Source organism: Electrophorus electricus, chromosome 1, assembly GCF_013358815.1.
Source record: "Electrophorus electricus isolate fEleEle1 chromosome 1, fEleEle1.pri, whole genome shotgun sequence".
Lineage (NCBI taxonomy): Eukaryota > Metazoa > Chordata > Actinopteri > Gymnotiformes > Gymnotidae > Electrophorus > Electrophorus electricus.
Window position 1 is genome coordinate 8,190,001 of NC_049535.1, and position 16,615 is coordinate 8,206,615.

Genomic DNA, 16,615 nt, shown 5'->3' on the forward strand with positions numbered 1-16,615 from the left:
TGGATGCGTGTGTGCGTAATAGGGTCTGACATACACTGCCTAGAAGTCAAATGAGACTTAATCGCAGATCTTTACCTAACCAGTCGTTAAACTTCTTGACCTCGGAGGGCAGGCCGAGCTCCGTGAAGTCCCCTGTGTGTAACAGCACGTCCCCATACGGCATCTGGATACCATCTGTCCGAGAATGTGTATCCGACACGCACACGAAGCGCGTGTGACCACTGGGCTTGGGAGTGTCATACGGAATGGGGTCTACCCTGGAAATTAAAGTAAAAGAGACAAAGGGGTGAGGGAGGAGAAATTCTTAAAGTGGCATAACATGAAATGTAATAATGATGCACAATTATTGCATCTATTACAGCAGTATTTCCTCTACATAGGAGGTAGGATGTGTACATCTGAAGTTTAAGCAAAACTACCAGTTTCTCTGGGATGAATGCATCAGGTTGCTGTGTTCATGGTCAGATATGAATGTGCCTGCACTAGTGTGGGTAGAGTGGCACACCTGGAGGTGTGACATTTGAAATCTGCCAGTGCAATGCTATTTTCAAACCCACTTTGCTCCAAAATTGATCTTACATTACCACCTCCCATGACCCACTCTTAGAGCAGACCCAAGTCTGAAATTGAATTTTCTTGACTTTAAGCGAAACCTCAAAAGTTTGGTCCTATTTCTCACACTCTGGATGTACATTATGTCACACCATTTTAATATAAATAGGATATTTAACGCAATGAGAAACTAAACACTTGACAATGATTCAATGATGATGACGTAACAAATAATAAAATAAGTAAATTGTGGGTGCCAATTGTGAATCAGACAGCTGGTGAGCCTTTAGCATGGAACATCACATAACATATTTTTGGAATCAATAAAAGGTCTAACAAAACTATATCCAGACTCACTGAATTCATTGCCATCATAGAGACAGCTAGCCAATACACAAACTCTGTTCTAGAGTGCTCATACATGAGAATGAACACCCACAAACATACTAAAAACACATTTGCTGTGAGTTATGTCAGCCAGCCAGTTATTTCTAGCACTGCCATTGTGAAATCTAATCATATATTTTACTACCTATACTATCTATAGGTGGGAAAAAATTCTATTTTTTCATCATCTGTAGGAGTATCTGTGTCCATTTTTTACAAAGGTGACCATACACAGGGTGTTTCTGTCGCTGTTGTGGCCCTACAATTAAGAAAATGTTTCTGGTTTTAAAGCAAATGAAGACTTTGGTTTGACTGAATGATGTAGCAACACGCCTACCCACACCTGTTGATAATATAGTCATTGTAGACAAGCCATTTTTATGATTGCGCCACTATTCACCAGATTACAGCCTGCACAGACCATAACAAAAATACTAATGTCTGTTATATGTTAAAACTGCCACACCCACATGCACCAACGTAATGATTTTGCATCTTATTTTCACATTTGCACTGATTATAAAAACAGGGTCTGAAATGTGTGTAATTATTTGCACTGAAAGCCATTTTTACACAAAGAAGAACAAGAAGAAGAAGAGGAGCTAAAGGCTTCTGTAGCCTCTGAAGAAAAGTAGAGATTTTGTCTATTTAGAACAATTTTCAACTGGACATCTTTTCATTTATTTTTCCAAATACTGTTTGCAGGGAAAAAATGGGGAGGGGAGTCTCTTCATGTCTGGGAAAAAGACATGGTGGTAATTGAAGTCAGCAACATGCAATAAGCAGCACTTTCTGCCTTCACTATTATTTCATTACTAAAGGGGGCTGTCAGTCCCCAAGAAAACCCTTCGCTCTAATTAACACTTACAGCGCCTGTCTGACTAAAAATATAAAGGCCCTTTAGGAGAGGAGCAGGGTGAAAACACATAGCCTTGTATGCGAGCACACACACACGCACGCACGCACGCACACACACACGCACACACACCACATGCACACCCGCACCACATGCACATGTACACGCTCTCTCTCTCTCTCTCTCTCTCTCTCTCTCTCTCTCAGATGTGCCATTAAAGGGAAAGAAGCAGGAATCAGTTGCATATACAAAGAAAACCTCTAAAAACAGCACAAGAAAATCAGAGGATGATAAACAGTGTGAGCAGATAAAAAACAGGGAGCAAGAATAATGTGAAAAGAGCAAAGGGACATTTGAAGTACAGGGATGAGAAACTAAAGTAGAGATGAGGAAAGAAAGAAAGAAAAAGAAAAGAATAGTACTTTTTATGGAACAGACATTTTCAATGACCAATTTTTTTATTTGTACGTGTGCGTTTGTGTGTGTGTGTGTGAATGTGTCTTTGTGTTCCAAGTAAGATCTGAAATTAACCACAGCGACAGAAAATCCACTCTCCCAGAACAGAGATGGGCAGAATAAAAAGCAAAAAATTTGTTTATTATTGATTGAATGCAGCAAATAACAGCAAGTGAATGTAGGCACACACGCAAACATGCAGACACACTTATACACACGTACACATTCTTTCTCTCAAATACTCTTTCTTTCTCTGTCTCTCTGATTAAATTCGGTCCTTGGTGCTCAGATCTGCTTTAAAGGACTCGGTAGATCTAGTTATAGAGGCAGTGACAGCGCCGATCTCCTTTCTCTCTCACACCCTGCCTCCTCCTCGACTGTGTGGCTCACATGGGTCATGTGAAAATGTATTATTGTCAGAGCTAACACAGCTCCATGATATAAGTTAGCGAATATTGTTAGACCACATGAAGGCAACATTTGTAACAAATTCTACATATGTCTAAAACCTAATTCAGTATCACTTGTAAAAATGAACAGAGACAATATTTTGTCCACAATTAAATGCCACCATTAATATAAAGCATATTGACCAGCTAGTTAATAAATTTGGTACAACTGGTACAATTTCCAACAGGAAAGTCTTCATTCTTTTGTGCTACACTGCTATAGAATGACTGTCACCTATACTGTGTGAAAATCACTCCTGACTTTGAAGAGTTTCCCTTTATTTAAAAAAGTCCTTTATTGAATGATGCTTATCTGTGGTTATTTTATTATAGTTTATAGTATAACTTTAAATGAGATTTGGAATTGTGTACCAGATTTTCAGTTTGTCAAAGAAGGACTGGGCCTTTTGCAAAGGAAGAAGTGAAGCTCCACTGTATGGCATCTTCCCAACATTCCTGCTCATTTTTGTTGTTTATTTCTACATTTCTATTGACATTTCACATCAGCTAAAAGGTCTGTTGTTGTTGTGTATGTTACTATGGTTAAGTTAGGATGCATTTTATGTGCTTTTGTAATCTTTTTCATAATCATGTGTTATGTTCCATTTCACCAGCCTGATGCCTTTACCAAAAACTAAAATAATTTGGTACTGAAAACATTTTTAAAAATCAGCTACACAACTCCAAAAACAGAAATCTCCTTTCGTAGAATCAGATATCAGTTACTGGTATATTGAACTGCATTATAGATTGTCCATTTTACTATTATACTTGCCTCAGAGCATGTACAGGTACAGATTAATAATATTAAGATCTTATAGCTGAAGTTGCATATTGGTATTAGTGGTGGGTGGTTTGTATAATATCATTTCTACCACACCAAAGGCAACTCCGAAGCACAGTGCACCCTGCAGCTGCTTCATGCTCAGCTGGCCAGTGATAAAACAAAGCCAGCTTAGTGGCTACTGCTCAGCCCCACATGACACACAGTGAACCCCAGGAGCTTGAGAGAGAAAAAGGCGCATCCCTTAAATTTAAGTGAAAAGGGATGTTTAGTAATCATTTTTAGATTGCAATTCAGTAAAAAAGTATATACCATGATACGCTGATTCCTGTTTAAAATGTACAAAAAAATAAGATGGAAATATTTTCTTATATCGTCCACGCCTAGCAATAATATTAATTACTAATATTTACTTGTGTAAATATTATATCAGACCCTAATATTTGTTAAAATTACATCACCTCCCAAAGGCATACTGTATCAGTGTTAACATAAACAACTACATATCCTTTAATTATAATGATAAGGCGCATAAGGTTTATTATAACGTGCATTTATTTGCAAACATACTGTTCAAACATTATGATATGGGTGAACTCTTCTAGGAATCATTTTAATTTTTGATGACAATTAAATTACATTACATTATATGATACATTGTTTTATATTCTACATTTAGCAAAAGTTAAAACTGAAATCTCAACCCATTACCTAGAGTTCTGATTCAATCTGGAATTTTTACTCAATACCTGAAAGTCAGATTCAAACATCTGAAATTAAGTAGTCTCATATTACTGTTTTATCTTATCACCTGACAAGTGACAGGAAGAGAAACGGAGATTTAAGACAGATAGGCAGACAGTCTTATCCGACTTTACAGCCTCTTTGGCACAGGATACAGCTTTTGTTTTGTTTCCAAAGCACACTATGAACACTAAGCTCACAGCAAAAGGACAACAATCAGCCTTAAATAGAAATAGGTCTTAATCTCAGATATTCTCATCTGCACACACTACAACTGAATGTAAATGTGAATGACACGAATGCCTTAATATAGCCCGTGTCCCCTGTGCAGGGCAGAATTTCTGCACAATGGAGTTTAGACTTTGGATATTCAATAAAGCCTTTATTGATTACATGTGCCATACAGACAAAGCTGGAAAAGAATACAGAGTGGAAAGGGCACCTACATGAAAGATCTTTGATTTGCATAGCTTGTGTTTTCTCAGGCTGTTTCTAGAAACAGACAATACGCACACAATCAACTAGTTCAAAGATGACAGCCTGAGACAAAAAACAGACTACACTTGGATTACATGCAAACAGAGCTGTTTTTTAAAACCTCCCCACGGTAATTTATGCCACATATACACAGAGAATCATAAAACCTTGTAGGACATTTATTAAACAAATCATCCAACAAGTGAAAATCTGGTAAACCATACAGCAGAAGAAGAAAAAATAATCCCCAATGAATAATCAAATTTATCATATACCTTATATAATATTCAGTCCCCTACTGAAAATATATAACAATCAAATACCATGATATTCACTTTTCTATTTAATTATTCAAAATAACACTTCACTTTACAGATGAACAACTAAACATGTCTGATGTTTCATTATGGAAACTGCAGAAATTTGAACCTCAGAGAAATCAGCAACACTTTAATTATTTTTATTTAATTGCCTTCATTTTGACAATCAAAAGGGAAAACCATTCCTATGTCCCCAATTATTTTTGAAGAAATGACAGCAAACAGACAGATAATTTATGAGTCCACTGCTTTCAAGGACTCAAACAGCTAAAATGGCACTACATGCTGTTTAAAGCCCATTTCTCCTTCAACCTGCTGAGGTCAACCACCATGCCCACCTCATCAGATTGACTAGGAGGAGCTGTCAGTCAAAGTGCTGCATACCCACAAGCCACCTGCTGCCCAGCAAGACAGGGGAGTAATTATCTTGAAGCCTCCTTCCTCTGCAACACTCATTATGACTTAATGATTCACCCTTCAATGGCCTAATAATTTAGAGCTGGGCCTTTGACCCAGAAGGTCAAAGAGCATTCCCCTGATTGCTAACCAACAGGAAAAGTTGAAAAGGCTTAGTCTTGACACTTGTTAACGCATGTGAAATTGCATGATTTGCTTGATTGTGAATAAGCGAATTAGGAATAGGGATGGCAGCTTTACTATAACCTATCATATTTAGAAGTAAAAAGCAGGATTTTTAAAGGCCAAAAGGTGTCCTGGTTTTTGTGATTTATCAGCTCACATCTGTGCTAATTTTCACCTTCTCTATGGATGCTGCCGTTTTCTGAAGTATGGATTTTTTTTCAGGGAGGGCGAGGTTATACAGAGTGTTCTCTATATTAATATTTCAGAAGGCCATGTTTTGGAGATGTGGGGCACAGAGCTATGAAAAGAGTCCTACAGCCAAGCCTTTGATGGGGAGAGCATCACCACGTCAGTGATCTGCAACAGGAAATGCACTTTCCCATCTTATCATCCTCTCTCAGGGCTATGCATGCATTTGTGCGTGCATGTGTAGGACAAGCAGGGGCAAAAAAAAATCTCCATGCCGGGGGTAAAAAACAAATTAAAATGATAATCGTCAAGGTAACAAATATTTACTGGCCTTTCCGCTCATGCTGCTTAACTCCTGCTCTTGGAGGTGAAACATCAACATCTCTCTCTCTCTCTCTCTCACACACACACACACACACACACACACAAGCACACGCAAACATATACACACACACAAACATGGGTACACACATACACCAATTTTGAGAGAGAAGAAAATAAGAGAAGAAGGATATAAAACGGGGATAGAGGGATGACAAAGGAAAGAGAAGAAGAGATATCTTATCTGCAGCCCCTCAGATGTCAGCACTAATTCAATAAACTTCAGAGCACAAAAAATTCATGCACAGAAGAGAGAGCGGGAGGAGAGAGGGCACATAGAATTAAGCAGACAAACACACCAAACTGTAGCTAATTGCTTCATCCGAGAATCACCCTTAAATTTCACTCCTAAATTGCTTAATCTGATACTGCTATCATTAACACATGCCTTGGAGAAGACCTGCAGCACCTACGTATATACCCACTTGTGGGCACACTTGCACACACACAGTTTTACAATTCTAATGTATAGTGCAAGCAGTAACACATGAGACTTGTTTTAAATTTTTATTGACCAATCTTTATAACCTGACTGTGAATCACTGCAGAAAGTTCAGCGGAGTTCTTTTTCACCTCAGAGCTGATTTAATTGGTGAGGCAGCTGGAAGGCTGAGGCTATGTGAGTCTTTGTAGATCAACTATGTAACAGCTTATTTAAATGAAAATGCAAAACCAGACTGCCCAAAATTCCAGGTTATCCTTAAAGAAACAGGGTACTCAAGAATTAAAACAGGGTAGTGAATGACAGCATGAACCCACGTGCATTATACTTACTGAGCTCTAAAAGCTTTTCTTTTTTTAACTATTAGCCTTTCTCAGTTAGGTGTTTGACTAATAGGTCCATTTATATCTAGTCTCTACTCACTGGTCAGGGGCAGATTGCTTTGCACCACTGGCATCCTGGGCTGACATCACCCTGATCACAGCAAGCACCATGCAGGGGTGTGGGGGCAGGTCAGCTTCTCCACCAACATCAAACATGTCCTAGACCTGCCCAACATCAACTGCCACTTGACCTAAATGACCTTGACTCACTGTGAGGGTGTAATCGAGGGTTCTCTCATTTCAAAGGCATCAGAAAACACACACATACACACACACACACACACACACACACACTCACAGACTCACACACACACACACACACACACACACACACACGCACACACACACACATAAAACAGGCAGAGGAACCTTAAGCTCTTAAAGGAGTTCAATGCTTCTTTAGGGAGACGTCTTTATAGATAGTAAAGCAATTAAACAAATAAGAATTAATTCATCTTTCCATGTTAGGATACAAGAATCTTTCCACACATACATTTCAGAAACAGAACATATTCTATGCTAATTATATGCATACACCTCTCTAGTTGTGATGGACAAAGACCAAGCAATTGTCAAGAAAACAGTCTCTTATCTATGTTGGTCTATGTCTGCTCCATCAGGTCAAACAAGAAGTGAGGTGAATCAGTGCCTATGCTTCTTGCTTTCACACGGTATGCCATTTGAACCTAGCACATCGGATGCCTGATGATCACTAGTAGTGAGCACTACCACACGTGCCAATATTTTCTGCTACTTTAGTTCGGCAAATACAAAAATAAAAAAGAAACAAAAAAGGGGGACTTCTAAACAAGTACGAACGTGCTCGATACACAGAATGAGATCGCCTCTGGATCAGTTTAGTCAGAACAAGAGCGGGACCACGCCAGTGCCTAGATATGATACCCAAGTCAACAGTATCACAAATCTCCATGATGCACTTTAAAACTGCCATTGCTTCAGAAAGGGGCCTGTGTGCTTCCATTTCTTCCCCATTTCCCTCTCCTTAATGAAGGCCACATACTTGTGATAATGTGAAAATGCACCTGACAGAGCACCAACCCACAGCCAATCAGATCGTTATCTCCCAAATCTAAACATGGCAGTCCTCTCATAGTATTCTATAACCATCCAGAAAAGGGGAATCATGAAGCAGAAGAGAATGTCTGCTGTTACTCACAGAACTAAAAGAGGAAATGGGTAAGGGGGTGAGGGAGGACACGTGACATTCGTCTGTTATCCTAAATGTATACACAATTGGAAATAATGAGATTAGCTCAAATTACCATGTTTATTTAGTGCGTGTTACTACAGTAGTAAGTGGGAGCTTCAGTGTGAAAAAAAAGACAAAGACAGCAGTAGAAAAAAGACTGGGAGACATTAGAAAAGCTGCTGTAATACAATCTGGCTCTCTTATGCAAGAGCAGTCATGGTTCATGGGTGAATTCTACAGGCTAATAAAGCCATGAAGCGAACACATAGACATTGAAAGGTGTCTGTTCTGAAAATCCACTGTGATGAGACACTCCTCTCCCAAACCATAAACAACTACACAGAGTAGATTAAATGGAATAATCTTGTGATAAGCCACATTCAAAAGACACACTAGGTCTTACAGTGTGATTTGAACATTTGAACATGCTGTTCATTTGAAGAAAAAGAAGGAGCTTTTTTTCTTAAAAAAACAACAACAAAAAAACAGCATGTTAAAATAAACACCATGTTCTCTTGTCAAGCAGTGATGAAGCTAAAGGCCTACACAGAACAACATGCAATATTTATACATCAGCAAAGCAGCATAAATCACACTTTCCTATCTAGAGCTTGTTAAGACTATATCTAAAAGTGTCCAGATCCAGAAGCTCCCTTCAACAAACCTGTCTGAGTAAATAATGTTCATTTTGGGACAGGCTGTGGTTTATGAAGATGATAATGCAGTAAATAACATAAGTCCTGCACTGATGTTGGAGCATCTATGTGAAGTGCTAAGCCAAACAGCAGAGACACATCTAAACACAGCAAAGGCCTTACAAGCAGGAAATCACCACTGAGTAAAAAGGATATGCAAATACAAGTTTGGAACATGATGTTCAAAGAAATTTTTTAAAAATGCACTGAGACAACAGTACAACTACAAGGCACTCAAAAAATGTATTGTATAAATAGTTTAAAGACAACACATTACTCATTTGTCCTTGCAATAAATCAGCATAGAAGCATCATACAAATGCACAGCAGGTTACTCACATGTGCACATGGGGTGGCTGGAAGCGGCTCTGGTTGATGTTGTAGTGTGTGAAGGCCTGTGTTGGGTTAGAGCTGTACTCATCCACCGAGATGGTCACTTTTCCCTGCGCCGGCATTCTGTGGGCCATCTTTCCTCCCAGTCACACACGAGAAGCTTCACCAGCACGCTGGAGTGGCCCACACAACTAGCATCCTGCAAAGTCACTGACCAGAACCTGCAACCTGCAACCAGTACCTGGAACAAAGAATGGAAAATAAAGCGTATGAGCTCTATGGGATCAAATTAGTAAATGAATGAAAGCTGGTTATATCAACATATTTGAAATTTTCCAAAACAAAAATAAAATTAAAAAACAGAATACATTTACATTTTAAAATAACTGTACATTCATACTGACTATGTAAACAACCATAAGATCCGTTAAACCTAGAAAAAAAATTAAATTGGTTCCCTAATAAATTAAAGTGTTGTCCACAAGCTAAGTACTAATGTCTGATCATTCATCATAAAAAGAAAGTCATATTTTTAAAAAATCATTATATCATAAAGTAAACATCTTTCCCCTCACAAAGCAATGCCAATTCTGTCACTTTGGAAAACCAAACTTTAATTATCTTATTATCTCAGTTATTTATGTAAAATCTGACATTTATGCATTGATGTATCTACTTATTTTGCTGATGAATCAGAGCCCATTTGCCTCATTTAAATCTTTAACTGATTTTACTGTATTATCATTGCTTTCACATAAGAAAGATCTTTTGTACAAGTTGCTTATGTTTTATTTTATACTGAAATATCTAAATGATTTCCAAGTACAAACCATTTACTTTTTAAAAAACGATGCTACAAATGCAAATTCAAGTACTTTACAAATATATAATTAACTACATATAAATAGAAATACATATAATAAATATAATTAGAGTCAATACAGTTTATCAGTAAAAACTTGCAGCACAAATCAACAGTATGAAAAGTCTAAGCTTCACTAAGCAGCCAAACGTTCAGTTACAGTTTATTGAACGCTCTGTTGAAAATGAAACAAACACGTTTCAAACAATGAAAAAATCACATATTTGTGGCACCATGCATGCACGAAACTGGTTCTTATCAAAGTTATACGATACAATCATGCATAAAATGCGGAGGCTCCTGTGGAAAAGCAGATAAAAATGTAAACCGAGTGGACAGCAAAACGAGTTACCAGCAAATCGTTCACACTCATGCAGTCCTGGAGGGCAACTAACCGGGACTTCTGCCCCGTCACTCTCAGACCGCTGTTCCGACAGCGGATCCTCGAGGTTGGTCTTGTCAGTAGCCAGTACGGGGTTGACATCTCAGCCTCGAGCATTTATACAAGACATGCCGTCACTCATGCAACACCAACTGCAGATCTACTGGTTCACTTTCGGAACGATTCGGAGGTGAGTAACCAAACTAGTTAAATCCAAAGTATTTACACATAAATAATAATGTTTCCAACAGCTGGACGTTGTCGGCCGTGGGGGGACACTGTAACTTTTTAAGTGTTTCATTACTGTTCTATAATTTTACCTTACGAACAGATCTCGTGCTTTCCCTGTGAGGCATAAAAATCTATCAATTACGCTATGCTAGCTTTGTTAGTTATACAAATCCCTTCCTCTCTGCCCAGGCCTCTGAAAACAAATTCAGTACCAAAATATCCAAAGAGTATAAATATATTTAAACTATACACATGAGGCATGCATGCTTGATGTGTATATAAAACAATAAACTAACTTTGATTGCAATAAACTTGGTAGGCGCACTCGGACACGTAAAACTAGCTGTAATAAAACAAATGTTCACCCCACTTACTTTGCGTAGCGTATTCTGCAAAACCCATCGTTTACCTTACCTTAGCTAGCTAGCAACTAGCTTAGCTGGCTAGAACCTGCCACTGCATTTAAAACGCACGGTTTAGCTACAGACAAACCATTGCTTTCCTGAGCCTTTTGCTCTCAACTCTTCAATGGTTCGAAAGGGAGAAAATTCGATTAATTAAGTCTGGAGCACATATATTACAAGTATATAATATTCTTTCGGTCAAATTACTTGCCTCATAGAAAGGAAAAGGCATGAAATTGAACCTGTGACACCGCGTACTACCAGATAACCGCGTCGCTTTCAGCGCCGCTGCCGATATAGAAATGCACAATATTTGAATGAAACATTGAACTCTTGTGGTTTGGTACCAAGTAGAACACCGTAAAGAGGTTCATTCAGCGGCAAGAAACTGCTGTAATCTTGATCCCCCCTGACAAATGGCAAGGGACCTCTAACCCGCGGCTTTTGTGTCTTTTTTTTTTTTCCTTAGTGAATTTAAAAATCTACAACAAAAGGTGAATACCTTTCCGCGGATAAGTCCGGGGTCACGCTCTTCACTGATAACGATGCTGGACCACAAAGCAAGCGAGCGTAGATCTCAGTAGCCGAGGCGTGGAACACGGAGCGAGCGGGGCAGGACCCTCGACCCTGCGAGACCTCCGGCTAGCTGTGGCTCTGGCGAGACGGGCAGAAACGGTGAAGGGGTTGGTGGGGGGGTGGGGGGGGGGGGGGGGGGGAGAGGGAGTGCAGGCAAGCCTCGATCTGGCAGAGGGGGAGTTTCAACCGCAGTGTAGGGAGAAGGAACTGCCACGGGGGTCAGAGAGCATTAGCGAGAGCATAGCCTCCTCGTACAAGCATGGCGGAGAGTGTGCGTGAGAGTGCGCTCACCCCTCCCCGTCTGAACGCGACCCGTAAAAAGAAGCCGCCGGTGCCATGATAGCCCGCGTGCAGCGGAGGCGTCCGCACGTGGAGTGTACTTTTCCTTTCCGACAGGCGGAATTATTTGCCACTGCCCTTTGTTGTTCGGCTAGAATTTGTGCCCTTCGCCAAGTCTCTCTCTCTCTCTCTCTCTCTCTCTCTCTCTCTCTCTCTCTCTCTCTCTCTCTCTCTCTCTCTCACTCTCTCTCTGTGTGTGTGTGTGTACGCTCGCGCGAGTAGACATATGACCCATGTCTTTATGTCTGTGAGACAGTTGTCATATTTTATTTACTGTACCTGTAATTTAAACATACAGGCGTAAAGTCAGGTCGTTTGCACTGTATGTGAGGTTCCTTTTTTAAGCTTACTGTGACAAGAAAATTAATTTTTAAGTGGCAGTGTTGGCATGGGTTAGCATTTAAATGCCTGATAAAAAATTGGTTATTGGGCAAAATAAATACATTTCATCAATTAGTTTTTTGGCGTGGTGGTAATACCTTAGTAATAGACATCAGGTAACACAGTGCATATCTTATTTATTTTCCCCTAAACAAGTTACACTGAAGTCAAAATTTGTCACACCAAAACTGTTTTATCAAGTGTTTTGCACATTTACTTTCTGACTTATTGAAACACTGCAATATTGTAATTAGACATCTGACACTTAAGAAAATATGTGAAAGAGTCTGTGGTATGTTTATATGGTCCCCTCACGTGCACACACACACACACACACACACACACACACACACACACACACACACACAAGCATAATTTCCATTTGACTTTTCTGTTATCTTCATCGACTAGCCAACAGGCATGAATGTAGAAACAGCTAAAATTTTATTTGTGGAGGCCACATTTTAACAACGTGCCATCATTTGCTCCCCTGGCTATGTTTGAAAGAGAGACGGAGAGAAAGAGAGAGAAGCATGATGATAGATACTGCTCCAAATGTCACGGGAGAAATGGCTTCTGCTATGAATGTTTTATTCACACTTCTCCCTCATCACAGCTATACAATAGAAAATGTAAATGTTATGCAAAAGGCTAAAAAATCCACTATATATTTTATGACCTTCTATAAAAGGACTAAAACGACTTCCCATGAAAATAGAAAAGAACCCCCCCTCCCCCCAAAAAAGAAAAAGAAAGCTCAAGAGAGGGCTCTGGTGTGTGGAGTGCAGTGGGTGATATTCACTTAACCCAGATCTGGCAGTCAGGGCAATGGAGGTTTAGTGATGTATCTCGCACAAGCACATATCTACACACAGACACTTTACACTGATGATATATCTTACTTTTCTGTAGGAGGGAGAATCACCATGAGTGAGTGAATTACGTGAAAAGGTTTGGTTGTCAAAAAAAGAATATGTAGTCACATGAGAGGTGGACGTGAAAATCAAATTTAAATGATCAAGAGAAACTATGACAAACTCAAAAGTCATATTCAGGTTCTTATGACAGAATATGAAAAACTGAGAGAGGGACACAGCCACTATTGCCATCAATATATCATTACACCATCTGAGAGAGCACTGATTACAGCAGTGCCATTTGATAATGGATTGTTTTTATAATTTCTAAAATGAATGTTTTTTCTGTCAATAATGTTACTTTTTGTTATTTTTGTCTTCAATTATGAAGGGTATCATATAGGCTTTGGCAATGCTGTGTTTGTTATTGTAACGCTGAGCGGTAAGCAGGTGGATGCAAGTGCGGGGAAGAGCGAGATTTATTAGGGGCAAATCCAGAGTCGTAGTCATTGGAGTAGTCCAGGGTCATTGAGCCAATGCGGAGATTACGGGGATACATTATGAACCAAAAAACACACAAAGGCAAACAAGGGAAGCAGGCTATAATAAAGGCTAGGATAAACTCTGAGACTAAGAAACACGAAGGCTAGGAAAAAACACATGGAGGTAAGGAAAAACAAAGGGCTAGAATCACATGGGCTAACACACACAGGCTTTCTAACACATCCAAACATTCAAATAACCATTCATTCAAACATACAATGAACAGCCAAGGCACAGGCAACAAGACAGGGTTTAAATACATTAACTTAACAAGACAAGAAATGAGGAACAGGTGAAAGTAATGACAGGCATGGAAAACCAAACGAGGGATGGAGAAAACGAAACTAAGGACTGGAACGAAAACACACATGACAGGGAAACTGTGGAACACGGAAGCTGGGAGGGACTAACGTGACAGTTATAGTCCTGCTAGTAATTCTATCTTTCATCAAAGTGAATTGAAACTATTGAGAGGGTAAATCATTGGCCATGCCAATTACACTGTTTCAGGGCATGGACTGAGATAGTACAGTATGATGACATTTTATGAACAAAAAGTCATAATATTATATGATAAATTCACATCTCCTTTGATCTAAATGAGCAGTCTAGTTTAGTTCTGTATTACTAATTTTCCATGTAGTTTCCACAGGCTCTGTATTGACACAGGCTCTGTATTATCAGCTAAATTCCTTACTTGGCAGTGCCTTCAGCAGGTAAGACTGGGTTATGTGCTGGGTTGGTATTGGATTAGGTATGTGTTATGTGCTAGGCCAAGTACTGGATTAGGTGATGGGTTAAGTTTCATGGGTCTTACTCTGTTGCTGAGTGGTGTGTTTACATGCAGAGATCTCAAATTGTTCATCAGTGAGTAATGACTATTTCACTTTGTAATGTTTCTCATAATTTTCTCATAGTGTTTCTTATTTCATCCATGATTTTCCCCACTTCTTTCATGTTCTGAACTTTATATTTTAATGAGAGAATGAAGGAGAAAGTGAGAGAAAACAAAGACAGCAAAGCAGCAAGGTTGTTTATATTCTCCTCCCACACATCTTCCCTCTTAACTCTGGTAATATCTTTAGCCTTGTGGAGCCAAAGGCTAAACAGAGTTGAGCATGGCACCCTCTCAGACTATCCTCTCTCTGTGGCTAAAAGCGAGTCTTGAAAGACGGATCAAGCACTTTATCATTCTTTCTTGTGTCTGGCCTTCCATCCCTTTTCCCCCTTGGCTGAGAAAGTGAGGTGAAAGTGCAGAGAAGTTAAAGGTCAGACACTGCCCCATGTGGACATGTTTACACTGATCTAAAGCAGTTTTGCTGCTTGTCATGTAGTGGTGGAGATTAGAATTTTAGCAAGGCTTATGGCACAGTAAAAGAATAAAGGGTAAACTTTTACAAAGAGCTTTGTAAGTGCTATTCATGAATATTAATCAATGACTAATAAAATAAGAAACTGGTAAAAATTAAGCATTTCATCAGTTTTACTTGCTCCTGTTGATCATATAAACAACAGGCATGCCCAAATGCTATTTTATCTTTAGGGTTGAGTATCTGAAGGGATTTAGTGATTCTGTGCTATAATTGCTTGTTTCTGAACCTCTACTAAGCGAGGCAGTAGTGTGACCATTAAAGATCAAATGTCTGTGTGTGTGTGGTTTTTGGGTGGTATAAAAATCTCATCACTTTCTTTCCTGCTGTGCTGTTTGATGATGCTTGGTCATGGTGTTTTGCTCTGCAAATGTATTTGTGTGTGTGTGTAATAAAGAGAAATGGAGAGAGAGAGAGAGAGAGCACACTGTGTGCCTTTCAATAGAAGCTTTCAGTGTAACATAGTCACCAGTACAATATACGAAAAATGTTATGGCATAAGTAACAAGAGCTTAAATACAAAAAGGTGGAGTTGTAAATAAACTAATATACTAAATAAAATCATTAATGGCAGCCATGAAGGATTCGGGAAACGTCAAAAAGGGTCTTTCATTTCTCCAGACACACATCCTTTACCTCCCCATCTTTTAGCTTAGCAAGGCTAATTGGAAAATGGAAATGCTGTGCTGAGCACTGATGCACAATCCCTCCTCTAATACCAAATAAATTACAGCAAACAGGAGAAATAGAGTTTGTGATTGTACATGATATACGGAGAAATGGGCCAGTGTAAATATGGAATGTCATCTGGTTTAGAATTTACTGAATTAAATTTTAATAGTCTTCAGAAAAATTTTATCAGGTTATTTATGGAAAGGCCTAATTCTCTTATCCATTACTGGAAGACACTGCACTTGCATAGTTTCTGTGTTATTGTGATTTTATGCCTCCCAATAAGTTAATCAAAACAGGTTGATGAGACATGGGAGTGTTTTAACATTTTGTACACATATAAAATGTATAGCATGTAAGGACTGAATGTAACTATTCATCACTATTGTTCTGCTCCCAATTGTTTTCTCTCAATCTTCTCCCTTTACCTCTCCCTCTGACTTTTGTTTTTCTGGTAGACAGTCTTTTCATTAAGCTCAAAAGGGTGAAAGCAGTGAAAGTGTGTGTGTGTGTTCTGCTGAGTAGGGAACTGCAACAGTACACAGGTTTTTTTTTAATAATACAACCTCTCAGTGCCTCCTCATGCCTGTCTCACTCTGCTGTCGATTTCTCTACTTTGTCTACCTTTGAATTTATCACATTCCTAGCTGTGCCCCTAGAACCTGCCTCCTCTGGTTTAACTAAATCAGGTGTGCGACCCTGCTCCAACTCTGACTGAATAAGTGATTTATGTTAGAAAGATCAAGAAATAGTAGTTT

General features: G+C 39.1%; 1 protein-coding gene across 1 annotated transcript in view; it reads right to left on the reverse strand.

Annotated features, from left to right (window-relative positions):
* Positions 1-11,799, reverse strand: part of mpped2a (metallophosphoesterase domain containing 2a) — a 44,083-nt gene extending 32,284 nt beyond the window's left edge. Inside the window, exons 1-3 of the mRNA XM_027011169.2 lie at positions 11,622-11,799; positions 9,247-9,481; positions 76-257 (exon numbers count right to left, since the gene is read on the reverse strand). Of these exons, the coding sequence (XP_026866970.1) occupies positions 76-257; positions 9,247-9,374 (310 nt within the window). The 5' untranslated portion in view covers positions 9,375-9,481; positions 11,622-11,799. The remainder of the gene's footprint in view (positions 1-75; positions 258-9,246; positions 9,482-11,621) is intronic.
* Positions 11,800-16,615: the final 4,816 nt, after the last annotated feature.